We start from the raw sequence: 23,651 nt of genomic DNA, 5'->3' as shown, positions 1-23,651 counted from the left end.
ATTTTGGATAGAGATATTTAAGGTGATTAAAATGGTAAAAGTTAAAGGGGGGTGGAGGGACATTAATTGGAGAGAACAGGAAATGGTTCAGAAGAACAAAAATACTGCCTCTCTCTCCAAATTTCCCAAGTCTAAAAATGACAGTGTAATCAAGGCCAGTTACAAAGACATGACAGATAATGAATTACCTCAACCCCTGATTTAGCCGGCTAAAATAATTAATAGCCATTCCTTGAAAGGAAACTACATCCTGCTTTAAAGGGCAGATGAGTAGAAGAAGGTGAGGGGAACAAATGGAAAGACTTCAGTTTTCCAGATAACTTTTCCAAAGTAGGGGTAAACTCATATTAAGAAGCCAAGTCAGCAGAGAGAAAATATGTTACTTCTCTTCCTGCGTCTGCATCTCCCTTGTCTCCACATGCATCTGCCTCATTTGTGATTTTTGGGAGTGATGGAGATGGAAGGGAGAGGTCTAAGGAGGAAGGGAGGGAGCACACAGTGTAAACTGAGCTTCCCTTGTTTTTGGCACCTTACCGAGTGCAAACGAAGATGAGGGGGTGGAGGCTTGGGGAGAGAATATTAGATGAGTCAGCTAAGACATGGTAAAAGCCAAGAAGAATAGAGCAGGTCATATGAGGACAGAGTGAGCTACTCTGACTTTGAGGATGTAACTTTAAGTTTGGGATCATGTGTAGCAAAGAAACCGAACAAAAGTGGTAGGGAGTTTATTTTGGGGGACTGATGTGGAGCCACTGAGGCTGATTCTAGATAGAGGAATGTGGCCAAAGCTGACGACTTTTGGGTGTGAAGAAGGTAGATCATGTTTAGAGATGCACCAATAAAAGTGCAGTTGCCAATTTCTGACCTCCACTTTTTACAAACACTGGCCTGATAACATAGAGGAAACTATTTTCTGGATTTCCTGCTGATATTAAATCACAAGCCTATGTGCATTCTAAACCATTATGTCAACTCTCAAAATGGTGCATGCATTTTCAAATCCAACATGTTCCTCAACAAAGCCTGAAAGCTCAAAAAGATAAAACAAACCAATTCCATTATCCTTCTTTCAGCCTTCCAGTTATCTGTTCGAAATCTTGCTTTGTCTTACAGCCTGAATGAATTGAAAATGTGTCAGGACGTTGAATATCAACATGTCGCAGAAAATACAGTTTAGTCGTAAAATGTCTTCTCATTTCAGGCCTCCTCCTTCACTGTACATTAAGTAGAAACTTTATGTCCGATTCCTGCTCCGACAACTTTTACAACAAAAAATTTTACTCTCAGCTGAATATTTATCTGCAAGGTTGTGTTCGCTGACTTAAAAAATGATTGGATTTGTGTGTTTCAGCCAGTGCTAAAACAAACAATCAATGCCACTTAATTTCTCCATGTTTTTATAGTTACATGGTAAAAACACAACTCAGTCAAAAAGAGAAGGGCAGTTGTTACGATGCTGTGACAAAGCCTTCATTTAATTATATGTTAGTGCTTATTTGTCTGAATTTAAAACATGACAGCTTTTAGAAAGGTTGACTGGTTTTAGCGCCAAACTTCTTCATCATTTATTAAGGCTCATTACTATAACATTAAAATGGATCTTGTACAGAATATTAAACTTTTAGAATTCAATGTTACACTGAAATTTAGGAACATTTATTAAATTTATGACAAATAGTTTAACAAAACTATTTGTCATACATAGATTGTGGCTCATCCAGTAGGAAAACAACACTCAACTTACAATCTTACAAGTTGAGTGTTTTCCCGTCGTGTTTAGAATTTGATATTTATAATTTAATAGGCAGAAGAGTCCTTGTAATTTTGCAGATAGCTTAACAGAGAAGCTACAGATTGCCATGAGCCATCAACGACTCATGGGTAGATTCAGAAAAACACTTTCCCTAGAGAATAACTAGTGCAAAAACAAGAGTCTGGGTTTAGCAAAACTGAAACATTTTAAAACTCCCTCGAAGTAATGAATCACCTAATCTTCATCCTGCAGTCATTCTTTTTTATTCATCCCTTTTCTCATCCCGTCCCAGTTCACAGTCACAACACTAATATTTTCATAATTTGTCAACATAATGAACTTAAAATGATTGCCTGATGGCTGTGTTTTTGTTCTTACCTCAAAGTTAACAGATAAGTTTCGTTTGAGGGCGATTTCATAGACGAGGCTAATCTCTGATTTGCTGGCATCAGTTCCTTCCTGTGTCTCCACTTTTTCTTCTGGACTCTGAAAATGAAAGAGAAAAAAAAATTACTATCAATGTTTTACTGAACTACTTCGTTAACATCCGGCCAGGCATGTGACAGGGATTAAAAAAGTCTGGATATTTTTTAGGCAAATTCAGGGCAGAAAAATATAAAATCAAATCATTGTCGATATCTGAGTCATTCAGATAATAAACATCCACAAAAAAGACAATTGTTTATATTTCTGTTGGATTTTGTCAGCTATGTTTAATTTAATTATATGCATATCAGAGAATTGAATCTGCCGATTTGAATATATATATAAACATACATGTATATGTGTATACATACATGTATACATGTATAATAAAATCCTATTTGAGCACAAAGGAGACATTTGTAGATAAATCTGAACTGTTCAAAGTGTTTAAAAAAGGTAGAAATGGATGGCATTTGTATACTTGCTTATATGAGTAACTATTTGGATTATGTGAAACTAGTCAGTTTTACAGGAAAACATCAGAATATCAAAACAAAATAAACAACCAAAACAAAACCCAATTTTAAGTAAGTTCAGACATTTGAGGATGTAGGTTAAAGCATACAGTAGATATAAAAAAATCTGTACAGTCCAGTTAGGATGCTGAATTTTTGTGACGTAACAGACTTACAGCATGAAAAATAATTTTACCATGGTCCAGCATTTTATTTCTTTATTTTTCTATTTAAATCGCTTACATACTACACTTCATTGACATGAGATTAAAGACTTCAATTCAGGTCCACATTTTGTACAACAACCAGGTCATTCACACAATGACTTACATTCAAGGATTTCCTTGTTTTCTTTATTAGGTATTGAATTGTGACTTTAAATTTGTTATTAAAAAATATTTATGACATGGTATTTGCTCATTTGACTCCAGTTTAAGCTTTAACTTCAAGACTTCCGCTTATACATGACTAAATCAGTTAGAGAAATTGCTGGGAAATCACCAGCTTACAGTCACTTCAGTTGATAATGAAACCAAGCTCAATCCAGTGAGATCATATCCCACAACAGGGGGCTTTCTGCTGCCTGTAGCCTGCTGGAATGCAGCGTTATGTCTCGATCTTTATCTTTTCATGTCCAGCTCTTTGTCTCATTAAGTCTGACTGGCTGCAGTCCTTCCCCTCAGGGTTTGGTCGCTTCTTCTGCTTCATTGTATGACCTGACGTGCATCATGACGAGTACTTTGAGATGAGATTTCTTGGATTTCAGAGGAAGCAGACATTATACCAAGCTGGAACTCAATTTAGGTGAGTAAGGTGGAAACGTTTGGGGAAGTTTGGAGGCTTAGATTATAATTTGTGATACACAGTCACCCTGGTAGTACCTTTTTCTGTAGAAGTGCAACAGAAAACAAAATCAGACATTACAGCCAGGCTGGCTGAGTGTCTGATGACCTTCCAACACTTCAGTTATCACCATGTTTTGTCTATTTTAACAAAAACTATTCTTTTTCTGTCTATCTTTGGTATTTCACTTAATAAAAGCAACATATTCAAATTTTCTTGTTCTGAGTTAAATTTCAGCTCAGCCTGCAAGGCTGAATTTTCCTCTGTTGCAGTCACACCTGTTATCCGTGATGAATAGAGAATCCACTCTCAAGGTTGCCTTAACAAGCTGCCAGGAGAAAAGTTTCTGAAAGGCAGGAAAAACAAGCGCAGGCTGGAATGGACCGAACTTCAGCACTGCCTCTGCTTATTGATGGTCGGGTCAGAGAGTCCTTGTCGAAGTGCAGAAACATATACAGTGCAGCATCACACTCACCCTGAAGGAACTATTTAAATGAAAAGTGATGGCAGGCAGAGAATATAAAAGAAAAACTTATTAACCTTGAGCTATAAGCTTATGAGAAACTTCTTTCATTGGGTAAATGGATTCTAGCTCACACGGGAAGACTAAGAGACTCAAGACCTGTACAAGTCCAGGTTTCTCCAGGTTGTCCAGGTTTCTCCATATTTCTGATGTAAAAGTAATAAAAAGACTCATAGTAGCTTCATCTATCTACTATTTTGTAGCGCATGGTTGTGAAGTTGTTAGTCTTTTAAATCTTTGTGAAGTAATTTTTTGAAATATTAGGGTTTTTGAGGCTGTTGAGGTAAGTGTTGACTTTGACTTAATCACTACAAAACTATATTTATGGGTTTTAAAGTACAAAAAAAACACTGCATGCTACACTTAATACATCTTTATTAAACAAAATGATTTTACTCAAACTAATTTACACTAAAATGTGTGCATTTTGTGTGACAAAATACAAAACAGTTTCAAAAGGTTTCAACTATGAATATTTCTTAATTCTAAAAAATGATGCAAACAATTTTTTCTTTCAAGAAAAACAAGTTCTAAAACTTCTTCTTGGAAAAGGACACTCATTCATCAAAAGCTAAACAACCAAGAATCAAGTAAGAAACTTTTAGCCTTTCAGATGTCCTCGTCACACCGAAACATGCTGGAGCACACACACACACTCGCGCATAGACAGAATGACATGCTTATACGGTCTACACAATGCGGCTCAATTTGTAAATCAAGACTCAGCAGGAGCAAACAAAGAGCTCGTTTATGATAGCCGACGCCACAAGACAGCGATGCAGGCAAGTGAGAAGAGCCAAAGCGTTTTAAATAACCATCAACGATGCCAGGCAACTGGGACAAGGGGTAATTTGATTTCCGGTGGGAGATGCTAACAACAGTTAACAAGTATGACTTTAAGAAACTTCGGAGAGGTATAATGACATTGGGAGAAGGCAAGTAGAAAGAGTAGGAAAACAGAAAATGCAGCCCTGCCAGGTGCAAAGTAGACTGTGGGGCTTATGTGACACATTAGAGTAATTAGAGCTGAGGCGGATTTGGCTTGAACCTGATTAAGGGTGGATACACACTCATCTTGGTAACTGAACAAAAACAAAAAACATCTTTGGATTCTTTTCAGATAGAGGAGAAAGGAACCAAGAGCACAAAACCTTTTCACTTTTAACTAAAGTTTCAGGTTGGAATAGGACTCTGAGGTGAAAGCAGCGAAAACACCAAATGGGTGCGATTGCAACATAAAACCAACATAAGAAGGCAAGTTTGATAAGACTGACACAGCTGACACATATCGTGCTTTTTAAGATTTCTAATTACCCAACACATAGTAGAATAGGTGAAAATAGCATAAAAAGGACTGAGTTATAAATGCCACATTGGATCCAGACTGATTATGCTGATAAGAAACTAACAGCTTTCCTTTCAGCTTCACAAATATGTAAAAATAGGTGTTTGTGCTTGGTGTGGCATTTCTGACCAAACCAAGTTTCTCAAATCTTTCCAACTGAGGATGTTGTAGAGAAATTCAAAGGGTGCAACAACGCCAACATGTCTCTAATAAACTTCTGGTGTTATTCTGGGTCATTTCGAGATTTTAATGAGTTTGTTTTTACCTGTGGTGGCCGTTCAGGGATCGGTTCGTTGCGAAGTGCTTGGAGGGCTTTCATGGCAGCGTTGTGCCTCGCTGCTTGGCGGGTGCGTCCTTCCCCGATGAACTCCCGACTCCCCACAGAGAGCTGCACGTAGAAGATCTTAGGGACAGGATAATGGTACCTGAAGCACACAAGAACCAGCATGTTTAAGCCTAAAATTATGTTTTTAGTCCTAAATTTTAACAGAATGTCTATGTAAGACGTAAAACAGGGGAAAAAGAAGGTCCAACACAGCTATCAATTCAATGACTTTACACCATTCCCGATTTAAAAGGCCCACCACTTCATCAGGGTCAATTACTACACAATGGTCTGTTGGCCAGCTATCTGACTAATGTCTTGCTATTGAATCTCAGCTCATGGATGCAAAACAAAGCACAGGGACATATATCCTCCACTCTTTCTTCTCACCCCAAACATAGATTATCCTCTCTTTCACTGGGCCTTGACAAAGTGGGGCTGAACTGTCAGCGGGCAGATTTAAAGGTCTGTGTGCATGATACCCCTCCCCACCGGGTCAGTAGGAGAAGAGCTGAGAATGTCTGCCAAATTGGGGAAAAGGAAAGAAAAATAGTGGGAAAACTAATAAGTGAGGAAACCAAAGATTTTAATATCCCTCTCCCTGTCTGCTTTAATCACTGCAAAGATACACTTATGTTCACAAGCACATACAGACACTCCATATGTGGTCGACACAAGCTGGGATTTATGGAAATATGTCTCGATTAGTGTCTAGTTCCCAGACTGTTTTGCAAATTTTCATGTTTGGGAGTGGGTTCTATTCACAGAATGAAAATCTTAAGGTAGACCACATTTCACAACAAGGCTGATATGTATAAAGCTGTCCTTTTTTTTTTTTATTTGTACAAATATCTCCACTACAACATCCTGCTCAGGTCTTTCATGAAGCTGCACTTTTACAAGGGTTAATGGATCCACAAGGGGGAAAAAATGCATTAAATGATGTGAGACCTCGAAATCTATGCGGTTGCTTTCGTAACAAATTACACATATGCTCCTCATTAGATAAAAAGAAATTAAATTAGGATAATCATAACCCAACAATCCTTTTTTGATATGTACAAAAACACTTTTAAAGAGGACATAAATCTTTTTTACAACTGACATTTAATGCTATAATCTATCTAAACTTAACAGGGAACCCTTCTGATCCATCATCAACACAGTTATGAAAGTCCTTCCCGCATGGAACATTTTATTAACCAGGCCGATTGCTTACCAAGAGTACACCAATTAATCTAATAAAAAGCATTGGTACCAGATGGATCTGATGGCTCATGGTTCAGATTTCCACATGCCCTTGGCTCTTTAAGGTCAATGGTAACCCTCGTTGCAATTTAATTAAAAGTTGCTGTTTAATGATGATGGGTTCTGGTAAGGCACTTATCACATACCTACATTTCTTTACCTTCCAAGGCAGAAAGATATTTGCAAGATTCATGGGAACGATGCACAAACATTGTTTCTGAGGTTTATAGCTGTTATTTGTGATTTTTCCAAGTGTCTTCAGACCAATAAGAGCGTGTTTAGCAAGACTTTTGGACAAATATTTATGATATTGTGAAATTGAATGATGTGAAATGATGCCTTGGATTATGGCTGTTGGAAAAAACAACACCTACAGCCATTCAGATGCCATGGCACACAACCGAGTACTACAGAAATTCACTAAAAATTTCAGGTCCACACCGGCGCACCATCTGGGTTAGAGGCAAGTTATTCTGCACACGACTTGACTGAGAAGTTGGGAGCTCAGAATGATAAAACATCCATGTCATTTTAATCCCTTTCCTCCATGCTTGGCTTGAATGTCTAGATGCCTAAATTCATTGGTGAGATTGACTCATTCACTATTTGTGTTAACAAATAAAACATGATTAAGTATTTTTGATGAAGACATTTTGTAAAAATATTCAGCAAATATTGTGAAATTATTTTGAGGCTAATATCACCCAGACAATATTTTATCTCTTTTAGAATAATAAAAACAAGTATGGAATATTTTCCCTGTAAGTGGCAGAAAACTATATATAAAATTCCCTTCTCACCCACCGCGGGTGGTTCTTATCCTCTAAGCTCGGGTCCTCTACCAGAGGCCTGGGAGCTTGAGGGTTCTGCGCAGTATCTTGGCTGTGCCAAGGACTGCACATTTCTGGACTGAGATGTCTGATGTTGTTCCTGGGATCTGTTGTAGCCACTGCTCCAGTTTGGGGGTTACTGCCCCGAGGGCCCCGATGACCACAGGCACCACTGTGGTCTTCACCTTCCAGGCCCTCTCCAGTTCTTCCCTGAGGCCCTGGTATTTCTCCAGTTTCTCGTGCTCCTTTTTCCTGATGTTGCAATCACTTGGTATTGCTACATCTACCACAACGGCTTTCCTCTGATGTTTATCCACTACGACAATGTCTGGTTGGTTCGCCATTACCATTTTGTCTGTCTGGATCTGGAAGTCCCACAGGATCTTAGCTCTGGCGTTCTCCACCACCTTTGAGGGTGTTTCCCACTTTGATCTCGGGGTTTCCAGTCCATATTCTGCACAGATGTTTCTGTACACAATGCCTGCCACTTGGTTATGTCGCTCCATGTACGCTTTCCCTGCCAGTATCTTGCACCCTGCTGTGATGTGCTGGACTGTCTCAGGGGCCTCCTTGCACAACCTACACCTTGGGTCTTGTATATATATATATACATATATATATATATAAATATATATATATATATCCACAACCTGGAAGCTCATGTCAGGCATCATAGCGGCAAGATAAGCAAACACATGGATAAACACATGAGCACGGCACAGAAGGGTATCGGTGTAAATACCAGAGGAGCCAAACACCAACTCCTCGTAGACCGCACAGTTGCCCGAGACTGCAAAACCCGACACACCAACCTGTGCATGGCTTGGATTGATTACAAGAAAGCCTATGACTCAATGCCGCATACTTGGATCATTGAATGCTTAGAGATGTATAACATCAACAGGACTCTGAGAGCCTTCATTGCAAACTCGATGAGGCTGTGGAAAACCACCCTTGAAGCCAACTGCAAACCACTTGCACAAGTGTCCATCAAATGTGGCATATACCAAGGAGATGCTCTGTCCCCGCTACTGTTCTGCATAGGCCTGAACCCCCTCAGCCAAGTTATCAACAAGACTGGCTACGGATACAGACTCAAAAATGGGGCCAATATCAGTCACCTACTCTACATGGATGACATCAAGCTGTACGCCAAGTGTGAGCGAGACATCGACTCACTGATCCACACCACCAGGATCTACAGCACTGACATTGGGATGTCATTCGGACTAGAGAAATGTGGTCGGCTGGTCACAAAGAGGGGGAAGGTCATCCACACAGAAGGGGTCTCACTCCCAGAAGGAACAATAGCAGACATAGAGGACAGTTACAAGTACCTAGGTATACCACAAGCAAATGGCAACCTCGATGAGGTCACAAGGAAAGGAGCCACAGCTAAATACCTCCAACGAATAAGGCAAGTCCTGAGAAGCCAGCTCAATGGCAAGAACAAAATCTGTGCGATAAACAGCTATGCCTTGCCAGTAATCAGATACCCTGCTGGAATAATTAGCTGGCCAAAGGAGGAGATAAAAGCCACAGATATTAAGACCAGAAAGCTACTAACAATGCATGGAGGGTTCCATCCCAAATCCAGCACCCTGAGACTGTACACGAGCCGCAAGGAAGGAGGCAGAGGACTAGTGAGTGTGAGAACCACTGTCCAGGACGAAACAACTAAGATCCATAAATACATCAGGGACAAAGCCTCAACAGACAATGTGCTCAGTGAATGTCTCAGACAACAGGGAACGGAGGTTGAGGTGCCAGAGATACCATCATGGGAGGACAAGCCCCTACATGGGATGTACCACCAGCAAATAACCCAAGTGGCTGATATCAGTAAATCCTACCAATGGCTGGAAAAAGCTGGACTCAAGGACAGCACAGAGGCCCTCATCCTGGCAGCCCAGGAACAGGCCCTAAACACCAGAGCAATAGAGGCCCAGATCTACCACACCAGACAAGACCCAAGGTGTAGGTTGTGCAAGGAGGCCCCTGAGACAGTCCAGCACATCACAGCAGGGTGCAAGATACTGGCAGGGAAAGCGTACATGGAGCGACATAACCAAGTGGCAGGCATAGTGTACAGAAACATCTGTGCAGAATATGGACTGGAAACCCCGAGATCAAAGTGGGAAACACCCCCAAAGGTGGTGGAGAACGCCAGAGCTAAGATCCTGTGGGACTTCCAGATCCAGACAGACAAAATGGTAATGGCGAACCAACCAGACATTGTCGTAGTGGATAAAACATCAGAGGAAAGCCGTTGTGGTAGATGTAGCAATACCAAGTGATTGCAACATCAGGAAAAAGGAGCACGAGAAACTAGAGAAATACCAGGGCCTCAGGGAGGAACTGGAGAGGGCCTGGAAGGTGAAGACCACAGTGGTGCCTGTGGTCATCGGTGCCCTCGGGGCAGTAACCCCCAAACTGGAGCAGTGGCTACAACAGATCCCAGGAACAACATCAGACATCTCAGTCCAGAAATGTGCAGTCCTTGGCACAGCCAAGATACTGCGCAGAACCCTCAAGCTCCCAGGCCTCTGGTAGAGGACCGAGCTCAGAGGATAAGAACCACCCGCGGTGGGTGAGAAGGGAATTTTATTTTTTTTATATATATATATATATATACACATATATATATATATACATATACATATATATATATATATATATATGTATGTGTGTATATATATATATATATATACATATACATATATATATATATATATATATATATATATATATATATATATTTTTTTTTTTTTTATTTATATATATATATTTTTTTCCCAAACTAAGACCATTTCTCATTTTGTATATGGAGATTTCAGGCAGCAAGTATGTCTAAAATCTGTTTATCATCTGTGTAAGGAACCTCTCTGATAGATATCAGGATAGGTTACTTATCAATGTTATAATTGATATTTTGCTTAGTTTGCAAACATTGCCAAAAGTAGGAGAGATGTCTATCATGTGATTCAAGGAGAGATGTCTAGCATGTAATTCCAGTGGTCCGTCCGTCCATCCATCCATGTCGCAGGTGTAACAACTTAAGAAGGGAGACCAAGACTTCCCTTTCCCCAGCCACTTGTTCCAATTTTTCCGGGGAAATCCCAAGGCATTCCAGGCCAGTAAAGAAACATAGTCCCTCCTCGAGTGTGTCCTGGGTCTTCCCCGGGGCCTCCTCCCAGTGGGACATGTCTGGAACACCTCACCAGGGAGGCCTCCAGGGAGGCATCCTGACCAGATGCCCGAGCCACCTCAACTGGCTCCTCTCGATGTGAAGGAGCAGCGGCTCTACTCTGAGACCGTCCCAGATGACTGAGCTTCTCACCCTATCTCTAAGGGTGAGTCCCTTAGAGATAGGAGAAAACCCATTTCGACCACTTGTATACACAATCTCATTCTTTCGGTTATGACCCAAAGCTTATGACCATAGATTAGGGTGGGAATGTAGATTGAACGGTAAATCAAGAGCTTCGCTTTTTGACTCAGGTCTCTCTTCACCACATCGGACCGGAACAGCGCCCACTTCACGGCAGACGCTGCACCAATCCGCCTGTCGACCTCCTGCTCCGCTTTTCCCCCCCCTTCTTCTTTGAATCAGCTTCAAATTTCAAAAAATATGTGTAATTTTCATACACAACCTGGATCTCTCCTTATGTTCTTAAAATTTGATTCCACGGAGCTGAGAAAAAAGAATGAATCAGCATAATACTCCCAGAATTCCAGTTGGTCTTTCTCCTGGCCACAGCCCTCCTCTCATGCATCTACTCTTAACTCATGGCCACAGGAGTCTTCCCTGGGTGGGGGCCTGCCTGGGCCTTGCACGTCAAGCGTGGCCCCAGGTTCTCAGAGGACATGCCAAGTGCAACACTGGCTTAGGCCAACAGCTCTGAACCGAGATGGGAGCAGCTGGGGCTGCGGCACTGACTACAGGTGCAGAGGGGAAGAGAAGAGAGAGGTACAGGAAAGACAGAGAAGGACATGAAGGAGAAAAGGGAAGAAAAGAATGAGAGACGAGAGAAAGAGAGGGAGGTGGAGGGAGGCCTGTGGGAGACCCGACTCCACAACGTGGGAAAGTCGTGGCTTACACACAAGCAAGTAAGCCAAGAGTGCGGGCCAGCACACATGCACGCATCAAAATCACGTAGACCGAAAACAGGAAAAATTCTCATTAGCGTTCTGTGACCACGTCTGCCTGTTTTCTGCGTGATCATTATTATTTTTGTTAGCGCCCCTGCAACGTTGATGAAATTAGATCAGGACACCTGCTGCTAGAATATGGAGAGGGAAAAATTATTATACGAACAGAGAAATGTGTCGGTTCAAAGTGGCTGTGTGCTAGGAATGAGTCAAAGAGCAAAACTGATACCAGGACTCAATCAAATGATAAATCATCAGCATTTAAAAGTGAGTAATGAATTTTTCTTTGAAGCCCCAACCTTCCCTACAGCTTGCATTTCATGTGGGCTCAGTTAGCAAAGGTTACCGTTTCATTTTAATCATTCCAAGAGCCATGTGTGAACACACAGATAGAGGCACATTCAAACATCATGCTGCCTTTAAGGCCCACACGCAGTCTTACTGGGAAATACAAGTTTTGTTATTGTAATCAGTGCTATGAGTGACATTTCAGCTGGAAACCATTTACATCAATGGCATGAAAAAAAATCTCCCTCCTCTAAATGCCTGTGCAGAAAAAACAACAATATATTGTCTACTACCACATGTTAAGCTCTTCTTGAACTAAACAGCTTAGTTGTAATTCATTTTTCTTGACAGTTTGATTATTTTACAATATTTGGAAGTATTTATTTACAATTCTGTCACAAGACAAAGCAATTAGCCCAACATTTGACTGACTGCATGTTGCTGCTGACTTGACCGCAGTCAGTAGCTGCTTTCATAAAACAATTCAAGGGAGGATTAAAGCACCAGCTTAGCCAGCTCTATGTGTTTAGTGAAAGAGCAGGTAGTCGCAGGCCTGCATCGGCTGATTTGTATATCGGCGAATAGGCTTCATCGGTTAAGGTAGTGGTGGTTATGGTTTGGACCAGCAAGCAGCAGGATTTAAAAACATAAATAAGACTGAAATCATTTCTCCTAAGTACATTAAGAATGATGTATGAAGTTGTAAAATATAAATGTGTAAGAGTTCTTCAACTACATGGACTTATATTAATTGTCTTGAAAAGAATGACATAAGCTGCATTTGCATTGACCATAAACTTATTTGTAGGCACTGGGACAATGCACAGAGGTCTCACAGCATCCCACAGTTCATCAAGCGTTTTACACATTTTAATTGTATTTTATATATTAAAGTATTCATAATGATGACTGCCTTGCTTTTTTTCACAACAGTATGCAAATATTACCTTTCCAACATCACTTTTGTACGGTGATTAAAATAAATTATTGTACTGAATGTGCCGTGTCGCTGCACATTTTCGCAACACATCTTTTGAACAGATAAAGATAAAGCCTGAATCAAGATTTCTGCTCCAGCTGCACATGTTAGTAGCATTTGGCATCCACACCTTGAAACAACAGACTCCACCTGCATTGCTTCAACACTTCAGGTTGGTGGTCGTGGGTGTCAGACTGTGAGAAATGTTTTCCTGGCAAAACCTGGGCCCCTTGAAACCAATCAATCAGAATGCCAGAGAGGAAAAGCAGTTTTTCCAGGACATGCACATTCCTTTACAGACATTATCTTTTTCCACATTGTCTATATGATAATAGACTATAAGTGCTAACAACTTTTTTAGGCAAGCAAGCATGTGCTTTCCTAAGCTCCTACATATTCCAAATTGAAAAAGAAAAGTAACTGAACACTTTTGATAAGAAACGTCAAAACTTTATTTCACACTAAAGACTTTATTGATCAGGCTTTTCATCTTCCATGTGACCTCAAGAGAATAACAGGAGTAAAAAGTTAAAATAGATTATATAGTTAGAGAATATAACTTTGACCTAAATTATTCAACTTAAAAAGAGCAAAAATAATGCAGGCATATCGGACTGAAAGTGAAAAGCAACAAAATGAGTAAATTGCACATGGACAAATAGCAGCAGATGAATACAGAGATGTATTGGCCTTTTTTTCCCAACATCCCTGAGCTTGGCCACCAAAACATCTACTGGCCACACACTGCAAAAATAAATACAATGCTCTGGGACAGAAAGCCTTGTAAAGGGGATGGGACTGCGTTGGGGGAACTAAAGGGTGACCAAGATCTGCAGGAAAAATATAATATACACAAAAACTTGGATAGCCTCACTCCTCCACCAGCTGCACTTTCCTCCAATCTCCTGCCAGAACTTTACTTGTTTTCTCTTCCTCCCAACTTCTATACTCCATTCCCTTTATCCATCAAGAATGGCTCGCTTTCCTTTCAGCCTCACGCGATCGCTCATGTAGAAAATACATGCCGGGGTGAGAAAACAGCCCACGTAGTCAAGTAAACACAGAGCTCAAAACATCAAATGTATTGAATCCTGTGTGTACGCTTAAAACTACCAGACCACTGAGGAGAAGCAAGATTAAATGTTATGATTATTTAGTAGACTACTATGAATGCTTAAACCCATACAAACCAATGTCTTTACATATTTAAAAAAAAATTAAGAAAGATGCGCCAATCAGACAATTCTTTGGCTCTAATAGGCAGATTACAAAGGGGAATATTTTATCTTTCAGTCAATAAAAGCATCAACCAACATGTTTTTTGATGTAGTCAGAGCAAATTGCTAATCCTAGTCTAGCACTTCAGCTAACTGCTAAGAACATTGTCCGTGTTCTAAGACATGCATTCATTAACTGTATGTGTCCAGTCAGGTATGTCTTTGCAAATAAAAGGTCAAATCGATGAATGTCTTAACTCATGTTTCCTTAACAAAGGTACCTCACACAAGACTTTTGTTGAAATATTAGTTGCATTCACTAAGAAAGGACATTGTGATGTTTGGAACATCAATGGCGAGTGAGTTGAGTAGGACTCAATCACAGTACTGTAATGTAAATGGGCTAATAGTGATAAAATTGTTATAAAACAGTAACTATATTGAAATAAAGACTGTGGTGTAATGTCAAATATACAAAATAAGAAAAACTGCTCAATTATTCTAAATGGCAGGTTTCTCCTTAATTCAGAAGCACAACACGACAATATCAAAACTATAAAAAGTGCTGTTTTGTATATTCGTGCAACAACAGACTAGATGGAAATGGAAATTAATATGTAGTTGAAATGAATTCTAACCCTTACTTAGTGACACATCAATTTTCTGTGTTGGTAGTTGTTCAGTTTTCCACAGTTAAAACCCAAAATGAAAAGGGATCTGAAACATAAATATTGAAAACAAAAATTCTGATTTGTCACATGTGTTAATGTACAAAATCATGTGTTAAGGTATAAAATCCAGACACTGAAAACAAAACACAAGCTCAGAAGCTCCTCAAATGTCCAAAGTTGCTATTAAGCAGCTGTTATTCCTTTATTAGATCTGACCAAATTTCAAGTTAATTTCAGAGCACACATTGTCAGTCCATAATAGGATGTTGCCTCTTCCCTGAAGACCACGGTTGTCTTTTATTATCAAAGTCAAATTACAGGATCTACTGACACAGATGTGAATCCTGAACGCTAACAGGTCACATAAAACATTTTCTTTGTGCCTCGGTTTGATTAAATTGTCCAAACTGACAGTGTTCACTGTTGTTACTGTTTGTTGTGGTTTGCACTTCTAAAATGAGATGAGTGGGGGTTTTTTTGTTTGTTTTTGTTTTCCAAAAGTTCATGCTGAACTCATGGCACACCACAAACCTGTGCAGGTCACTTATACTGAACACAACATGTTTACTGTAGTAGAATAAGGAATATTCAGCTTTTTGTTGTATTTTACAATAGAGATCATTGTAAAAACAACGGTTTGTGAGCCCTGTGGTTTGTCTTTTTCTATTTGAACTGAGGAATGAAGCAGCACTTATTGCTAAGGATGTATAAGAGTTTCCTCTGAAGTTTCTTAAGGATTTGGGAACCATGAGAAAAAACCAAACCGTGGCCTATAAAGACTCATTATTATTCCACATGAAGGATACTAAAAGAGAAACGTGTGTAATTCAACAGAAAGTGTACTGTGAGTTTGATTCAAACCAAAGTAAACAAAGTATAAATTTGAAAGAGATTTGTGATATTTCTCTATTTCTCGTCACATCTTCCAGTGACGCATCTGACCAAAGCAGAGTGACTGGTGATTGTGATGTGGACTGAATTCAAAACAGTAGGACAGTGTGTTAAAGAAAGAGTAGAGAAACTGTTCTGCTGTTACAGGAACCTCGGTAAAGTCATAAACACATAGGTATATCTCTGGACTATAAATAAGCGCACATGAAAAAACACTGTTGTAGAATTGGGACAGTTTCGATCTTTCTTCCAAAAGATACAAAAGAACAGAACAGAACAGAATAACCTTTAATATGTTTGGCCTGGATTATACCTGAAGGGCCAATGGAACAGGATATGATTTTGATCAACCTGTTGCTATTCTGTGAAGTTGATGCACAATACCAGTGGAAAGTAGGACAGTGTGTCTCTCAGTGCGGGATGCCCATTAACCCATAACGATCGGTACCAACAATGGTTGCCAATGTTACGAAGCAACAGTGTTTACCATCAAAAACAACAATGCAACCAAAATGACCATTATCAAAACAGAAACATAAACCCTGTTTTGGATCACCATGAAAAGACATTTTAAGAGTTTTCACTTCAAGTAGCAGTAGTTGCATAATTTCACACTCAATTTTCAACTTGTCATTTATTAATTCAAAACAAACAAAAAAAATGTAGAAATAATGTGTCAATATTGTAACTAAATTGACTGAAAATTAACCCATGCAATCAAAGATATGCCAGAATCTTAAAATAAAAACAAACAAAAAAAAAACATAACTTTTACTGGATAATAAATTGTCCCAGAATTTAATGCAATAAACAATAATATTATTTTTTAGGCAATTTTAAGGTACCGTAATATACTGATGATGGCATAATAATGAAAGACTGATACACTTCAATTTTTAACAGAATACTTCACGTTAGAACTAGAAGACATTTTTAATATAAAAAAATAAACTAACCAAAACCAATAAACAAAAAGAATATAAAAAAACATAAACCACACACAAAAAATAGAATAAAATAAGATAGAAATAGATAAATAAAATAAAATAGATGAGTAATTCTCTGTAAACAAAATTGCCCTTCAACAAAAGAACAATCATTAATCAGAATTGAAATTATCAAACTAATTTTAATTGATCATACAATCAATTGATTAACTGCTTATTGCCACTGGGTTACCGGTAATATTTTGTGATGCAACTTTTTGAGGCAATCCCTGCCATCAAATGATTTCTGTAACTATCACTGAGTCTTCTGCACATGTCCACTATTATTTTTGCTCCACTGGGCGTGGAAAAACCACTCCAGCTACCTCGGGTTTGCACGGTGCCTTCTCCAGATGTTCCAGCTCCTTCCACAGATGTTCTTAGATGTTTTTAACAGAACACATCTATTCAAATCACAAGCTGAGTTTCTCAAACTCTTTTCTAAATTCTACATTTTTCAGTGTGAGATTGTGCTTGTGCATTATGAATTAATTTTATCGCTTCTTCCATGTATTCAAACAAGACAACGATGTATGTGAAGGTCTCAGAGCCTCCTACTTGTTCACATTAACTGCATAAAGTAAAGCAGCAAAATTAACGCTTATCTATCGAACAGCATTCAATCAACCAAATATGTGTGTATAAAAACAGGATTAAAACATATATGAGGTTTCAAGTACCTAACTTCCCTTGCCATTGACACTGTCTGTCTTTGAAGTGCTTTTGTTGATGTAATCTTGTTTCAGACCTAACTTCATGCATGTATCATCAAGGAGGCTGATTTAAAGAGGATCAAAGTCCTAAAACTTCACTCAGAGGAGACTAGATGGAATGGGAAAAAAGATTTCTGCATCATTTGTTTATGTTGGAGCCATATCCCCCCCCCACCCACACACACACACACCTTCCCACGCACGCACGCACATACACACCCTCATTCAATAAAACACGGCTTTACGACAATTAGGACATAATATCCTTTCCACTGGTATGTCACCCATGGGGATTTATATTCTATAACAGTGAAGCGATTTGATTTTGTGAGCTACGCACATGTGTGTTGACATAAAATGAAACTGAGAAACTAATGCAATAAAGAAGCTATTTCTTTTGAAGTTCCTGCCTGCTTAGATTTGGCTGCTTCTTTTTATCTGGGGGCAGCTGTGATGATAAGATGGAAAAGAAGAACCATATCTGAGGAATTTCTGAGTGAACCAAATAGAGAACGCTGCATCCTGATTATATCCTAAAGAAATGTAAAGGCTAAAGGAACAAGAAGTGATATAAAATGTACCCCAGGCAGGGACAGAGAGAGACAGAGCTGAGATAAAAAAAAAAAAAAGATGACTGCTGGTGTTAAAAAGACTTCAGAGGAAATGTAATATGTTCATGCAGGAAGAGATGAGAGGAAATGTTGGATATAGAAAAGCGCTGATGGGCAGATTTGCCTTTTCAATGAGTGGGGTTGGCCCAATCAGAGAGGCGGGATACCAAGCACGCCTGAGTTCCTGGGCATGCTTTGTGTCTGAAGTGCCATCTGATATTCTCCAGGCATGGAATAGATCTCTTCATTCACACAGTCCACACATGTAACACACTGTACCTTATGCAAGTTCAAGCTAGGCATGTTCATTTCCAAGGATTCTACCATGCAGCTATGAGGCAAACTTACTAGACAATATGTTAAATAATAAAATAAGGGTCGGACCAAAATTTTCAACAATGCATGCCATAAACTGGTCAGATATAGTCTATATAAACAGCTGCCACATGCCTGTGGAAACAAGGTCAAATAGAGAGACTACATTTCAGTCAAGGTTCTATTGGTGCTCATTTAATTAAAGAAAGACTTTTACTAATGCTAATTTGAGTTCAAACATGCCTGATCACACTGAACCTCTGCCTCAGTAAACAGTAAGAGCAAAGGCACCAAAATAATTCAGAAAGGCTCCTATCTATCTCGTTAGCACCTGGCTGCAATGTCTTGCTCGTACCACAAGGTGGAAACGCTGCACTAGATGACGAAGGACAAGTTTGTTCTTGTACAACAAAAACTGAGCATTTTCTGCATTTCAGAAGTTTGAAAATGTTTTATATTTAGATTTTTTTAAATAGTTTATTTATTTTCTAAATTTTAACCAAATTTTAAGATGTCTCTGTACGTCAAAGTTTTCAGACTTTGTTTTGTCTGCTGCAGACTTAGCAATGAACTTAATCATTGCAAAATGTCCAATGAACATATTGTAATGGAAAATGCCTTTTTGTACTTTTTCGACTGAAGGAGGCGCTAACCAAAACTTTTATTATTATTATTTTTACTAAACAGTACATACTAATATTATTAGAGGCATACTAATTAGTGTAAGACAAAATAAGAGAATGAATTTAAAATAAAGATTTGCTCTGTAATATTTTTGTTTTTAGCAAGTCGTTAACATTGCTGGAAAAAATGGCAACAAAACCAGTCAAAACAAAACAAAGTAAAACACTAGATGGGTTTCTTCTTTTTATGGTTAAAAATAATTAAATTACTAATTTTTAACCAGGGGTGGAACAGAAATGGCAGCTTTTTTGTCTACAACTGTGTCAAAATTTCAGTCAGGCCACAGGTGATCAAGGTGTGTTTGCAATCACACGTATATAAGTAGCTGCACAAAGTTGTGCCTCGTAATTGCGCTTTGGCTCTGATGGAGAACATCGCCAATGGAAAAATTCAGAGGGAGCGTTTGATCCCGACTGAACGTGCTACTGTTCAAATGGGCATTTGCGGGATCATTTTATTTTTCATTTTTTTAATGTTTAATGTCTTTTTTCTTTAAAATGTTTTTTTTTTTTGTGAGATGACATTATGTGTCCTCAAAGCCCCATTTAAATCAAATGTAAAATTATTATTATTATAAATACTTATACTGTTTGAACAGGGACATTGCCATGGTTACTGCTTCGCGTGGTGGCAGACGTCCGGTTATTTATACTAATTTACATGTTTATTTATGGGTGGTAACAGGGCGGACCAGCAACTGCGTTCTATTTCCCGCAAATTAGGTTTTATAAAGAAAAGGTGCGCGGCCACGTGCGTGCGCACAGCTTTATGCACCTTAATTTTTTTTTTTTTGTGCACCGCACATTTCTAAATTTTTCCGTACGCCAAGTTTTAGTGTGAAAACTGCACACTCTTTTATGCATGAGGCCCCAGAGGAGGAAATGTCACAGAGCAAAGCACCCGCAGTCATTCAACCCACTCTTCTTCCAGCTGACATAATGTTACTGTCATAACCAAATGAGGGCTGGGAGGACACTCCACAGCTTTGCTTCATTGGGGAAAGTCCAATCCAAATTCTAACTCCTGCAGAATGCCTGCACCCACCAAACCCACTGAGACTGCACCAGCGGGACGAAAGCTGGGAACACTGTGGATTAACTGGAGGAGCTCCTGCATGACTCAATGGAACCAGGTGTTCCAGTGATAACACAGGAATTGGGGATTGTCAATGAAATCTGCCGATTTCATAAGATTTCTTGAGAACACAAGTATGCGGGGTCTCTGCTACTTTGTCTGATACGGTCCAATTTTTCTCAGTACCCCAGATGTAGAGGTGGACTCTGAATCCAGCATTAAAGAAACAAAACTATTTAAATAAGACATGTAATTCTATGAACAGTCAGACAGAGTGAAAAACACATGATGGATTTTGGTTCCTTGTGTCTGGAACACCCAAATCCATGTGGAATACATCATTATTTAGTGACTCTGCCTTAAAGATTTATTAAACAGCGGACATCCTTCATCAAAATAGACCAGTAATCACATACGACTGCAGTCATCCGTTTAGTTGACGGATGACTGCAAAACTGGCAAAGCAGTATTACTAGGAAAAAAAGCATTCTCCACAAATGATAGGTTTAGGAATAGATAGAAAAATACTTCGAAGATGCAGCAAATATTTTCAGAATCCAACTATCAATTTTGTAAATCACTTGTTTCACAGCAGTCCTGAAAAATGGCACGGCCATTTCTGGACGACGGCGGAGATGCATCGCTTGCTTAAACATGGACTTGGGCGGTACAGAATTATGCTCAGGTCCTTCACCATAAATAAGATTCATTAAGACGCTGATAAATGCACATTTCATATTATCGCAGCATTTCCTCTGCAGGGCACTTTCTGAACGAATCAATACTGGTCTCGGCGGTCATTAGAGCACTGATGGATCAGAGCCGGGCTGCCCTTTTAATGGGAAGATTTTCCATCAACACGACTCTGGACCGCTCTTATTCATCATAATAGGTAAGGACATGGTTATGTGGAAACCTCCGCTTCACCGCCGCATCGTTTAGTTGACGGATGCCAAATATGGCCTGTCAATCCGCTACATAGTCACTCATCTGTTTAAGAGAACTCCCATCCACAAGGTCTCCCCTTCATTAATCCCACCCTCATTCACACTTTAAAGAAAGAGGCCTCGTGAAATCATAAGTGACCTTGGAATGAAATATCTCTCTGCTGTCGGAGAGGCACACATCTTTAAGCTCTTCCCTTTGCCACGCCGGTTGAGTGAAATCAGAAAAGAAAACAGACCATGAGAGATAAATACTGCCGGTGTCTTCTTGGAAACAGGCGACACTGACAGACAGACGTTGGCAAGCAGATTTTCTCCTCTACCCCAAAGACATTCATCTTTCTCCCCCCATCAGTTCCTGCATGGATCAAATAGTAAAAAGATGTGAGCCAGATGCTAGGCTCTCTGCTGACTACACTTAGTTACTCAACACTGCCACTGAGTCACTCATTTTATCTGGCAACATAATCTTTTCTTATAATAAATCTTATCTCACAGAAGAAACGTCAAACCCCAAGGTTGAAATGAACTAAAAACAAGCACTTCTGTATTTAACACTTCTGTATTACATACTGACTTGTTTAAGTGATACAAAGGTAAGACTATTGCTTAAGTTAAAAAGAAAAGAGATGAATTTATACAAAGTGTTAAATAAATATTTTTCTCTAAGGCAGCTAAATTAGTGCTCGATCAAAGTTGGAAAGAAGTCAGGAAATTTATAAAGTGATGAAACACTGCCACCTGGAGGAACTCAAAGTGATTCAAAGCATTCCGAATGAGCCTTGATCAAGTTTGTCTTTTCAAGTCCACATGCTTTAAGAACCGTCTGTTGTTTCAAGGGTCATAAAATGCTCATATATAAGCTTACAAGAGAGCATTCATCATTAATCCTCATTTCAGATCAGAACCAGCTTTATTGGCCAAGGCTGTGAGCACGAACAAGGAGTCTGACTTTGGTTTCAAGAGCTCACAGAGTACAGACATAAATTACAAATGAGTAAGCCCTAGAAAAATAAAACAGGATAAATGAAACAATATGCACCCGTGTGTGTATCTACAATCATTTTAATAGAAATAGGAAAAAAATAAAGCAAGGTTGAGGTAGTTCATATGCGCTAAGGTTTTCAGTGATTGATTGTGACTTTTATAAACTATAATTTACAACTTAAGTAAAGTGCTTAACAATTGATTCATGCAAGAGTTTTCATAGAGATAGGAATAACATATTTTATTGATATTTAAAGTGAGAGACTAACAAAAAGCAGAGCATAGTAGCGAAGTGAAAGGTAAAATGTACAACACATTTCTCTGATTTTTTTTATGGTGAACCATTTTCCTTCCATTTGACGTCTATGACTTATTTGTAGTCTATCACATACAATCCTAATAAAATATGTCTGAATAATACACATTAATCTTGAGTACCTAAGTTGGATGCTGTAATGTTGATTTTCAATTAGTCTTTGACAGCACCATTTTTAAAGTTCACGCTGATCTTACTTCTTTATCTGCAATAAAAGGTTCATTTACAGGAAACAAGAAAGGAAAAAATAAACAGAGAAAGAAGGAAGGAAACAGAGAAATAAAGAATCCTGAGTTCATTCATTATTTCTGCACGTTCTGTACTTATTCCAATATAAAACTTTTTTCAAGCATAAAAATTAGATTTTTTTTTCAAAGGCGGAGAGTTTTTATACAGTCACAGAACAGGCTTTGATAATGAAACGAGGACTGACACAGGGTTGCAGCTATTGAAGATTTTACTAATCTTGTACGCTGAGGATTAATCCATTAACCCATCAATTCATACATCAGACAACAATCCGATTTTGAAGCCCAGCACAGACCGTGCCTACCCATTTGTCCCATCTGAACTGGGCATACTTACAGCAACAGATCCTAGTTCAATTTACAGTCAAGACAGAAATGTTTTCTTCTCATTTCTAGAAACGTTTGTGCATCCAAAACATGTACAGAATATTTCCTTTCCAATAAAACAAGATAATAATAAAACACTCAACCAGCCACCTTATTCTTAGTCGCACCTTTTGCACAGGTTGGGTTGAAGGTGCTCACCTTTGGTTAATCATCCCTCTGAAGTTGTAATTAGCTCTGTAGTTGGGGATGGGTTTGGGATCCAGGGGCCTGTATATAGCTGGCTCCCCTCTCTTCATGGCAAGACCATTCAGCTCCACAGTGGGCGTTATACTGCCTGTGATGGTCAGAGGAGATTAAAATGAAAAAAAGTCAACCATGGTGTTTAAAAGTAAACCACTAAATCTAATTCAGAGGAGACAGATGAGGTAAGATTGACAGAA

At 39.0% G+C, this 23,651-nt stretch overlaps 1 protein-coding gene across 2 annotated transcripts in view; it reads right to left on the bottom strand.

The window, feature by feature from the left end:
- Positions 1-23,651, bottom strand: part of stau2 (staufen double-stranded RNA binding protein 2) — an 88,537-nt gene that overhangs the window by 59,654 nt on the left and 5,232 nt on the right. For both annotated transcript variants that reach the window (XM_055037258.1, XM_055037259.1), the window contains exons 5-7: positions 23,410-23,545; positions 5,671-5,830; positions 2,132-2,239 (exon numbers count right to left, since the gene is read on the bottom strand). In XM_055037258.1, coding sequence (XP_054893233.1) covers positions 2,132-2,239; positions 5,671-5,830; positions 23,410-23,545 — 404 coding nt within the window. The remainder of the gene's footprint in view (positions 1-2,131; positions 2,240-5,670; positions 5,831-23,409; positions 23,546-23,651) is intronic.

Source organism: Poeciliopsis prolifica, unplaced genomic scaffold (assembly GCF_027474105.1).
Source record: "Poeciliopsis prolifica strain line A6 unplaced genomic scaffold, Auburn_PproV2 SCAFFOLD012, whole genome shotgun sequence".
NCBI lineage: Eukaryota > Metazoa > Chordata > Actinopteri > Cyprinodontiformes > Poeciliidae > Poeciliopsis > Poeciliopsis prolifica.
Note: the sequence above shows the minus strand (reverse complement) of the source record. Positions and strands in the feature narration are given on the sequence as shown.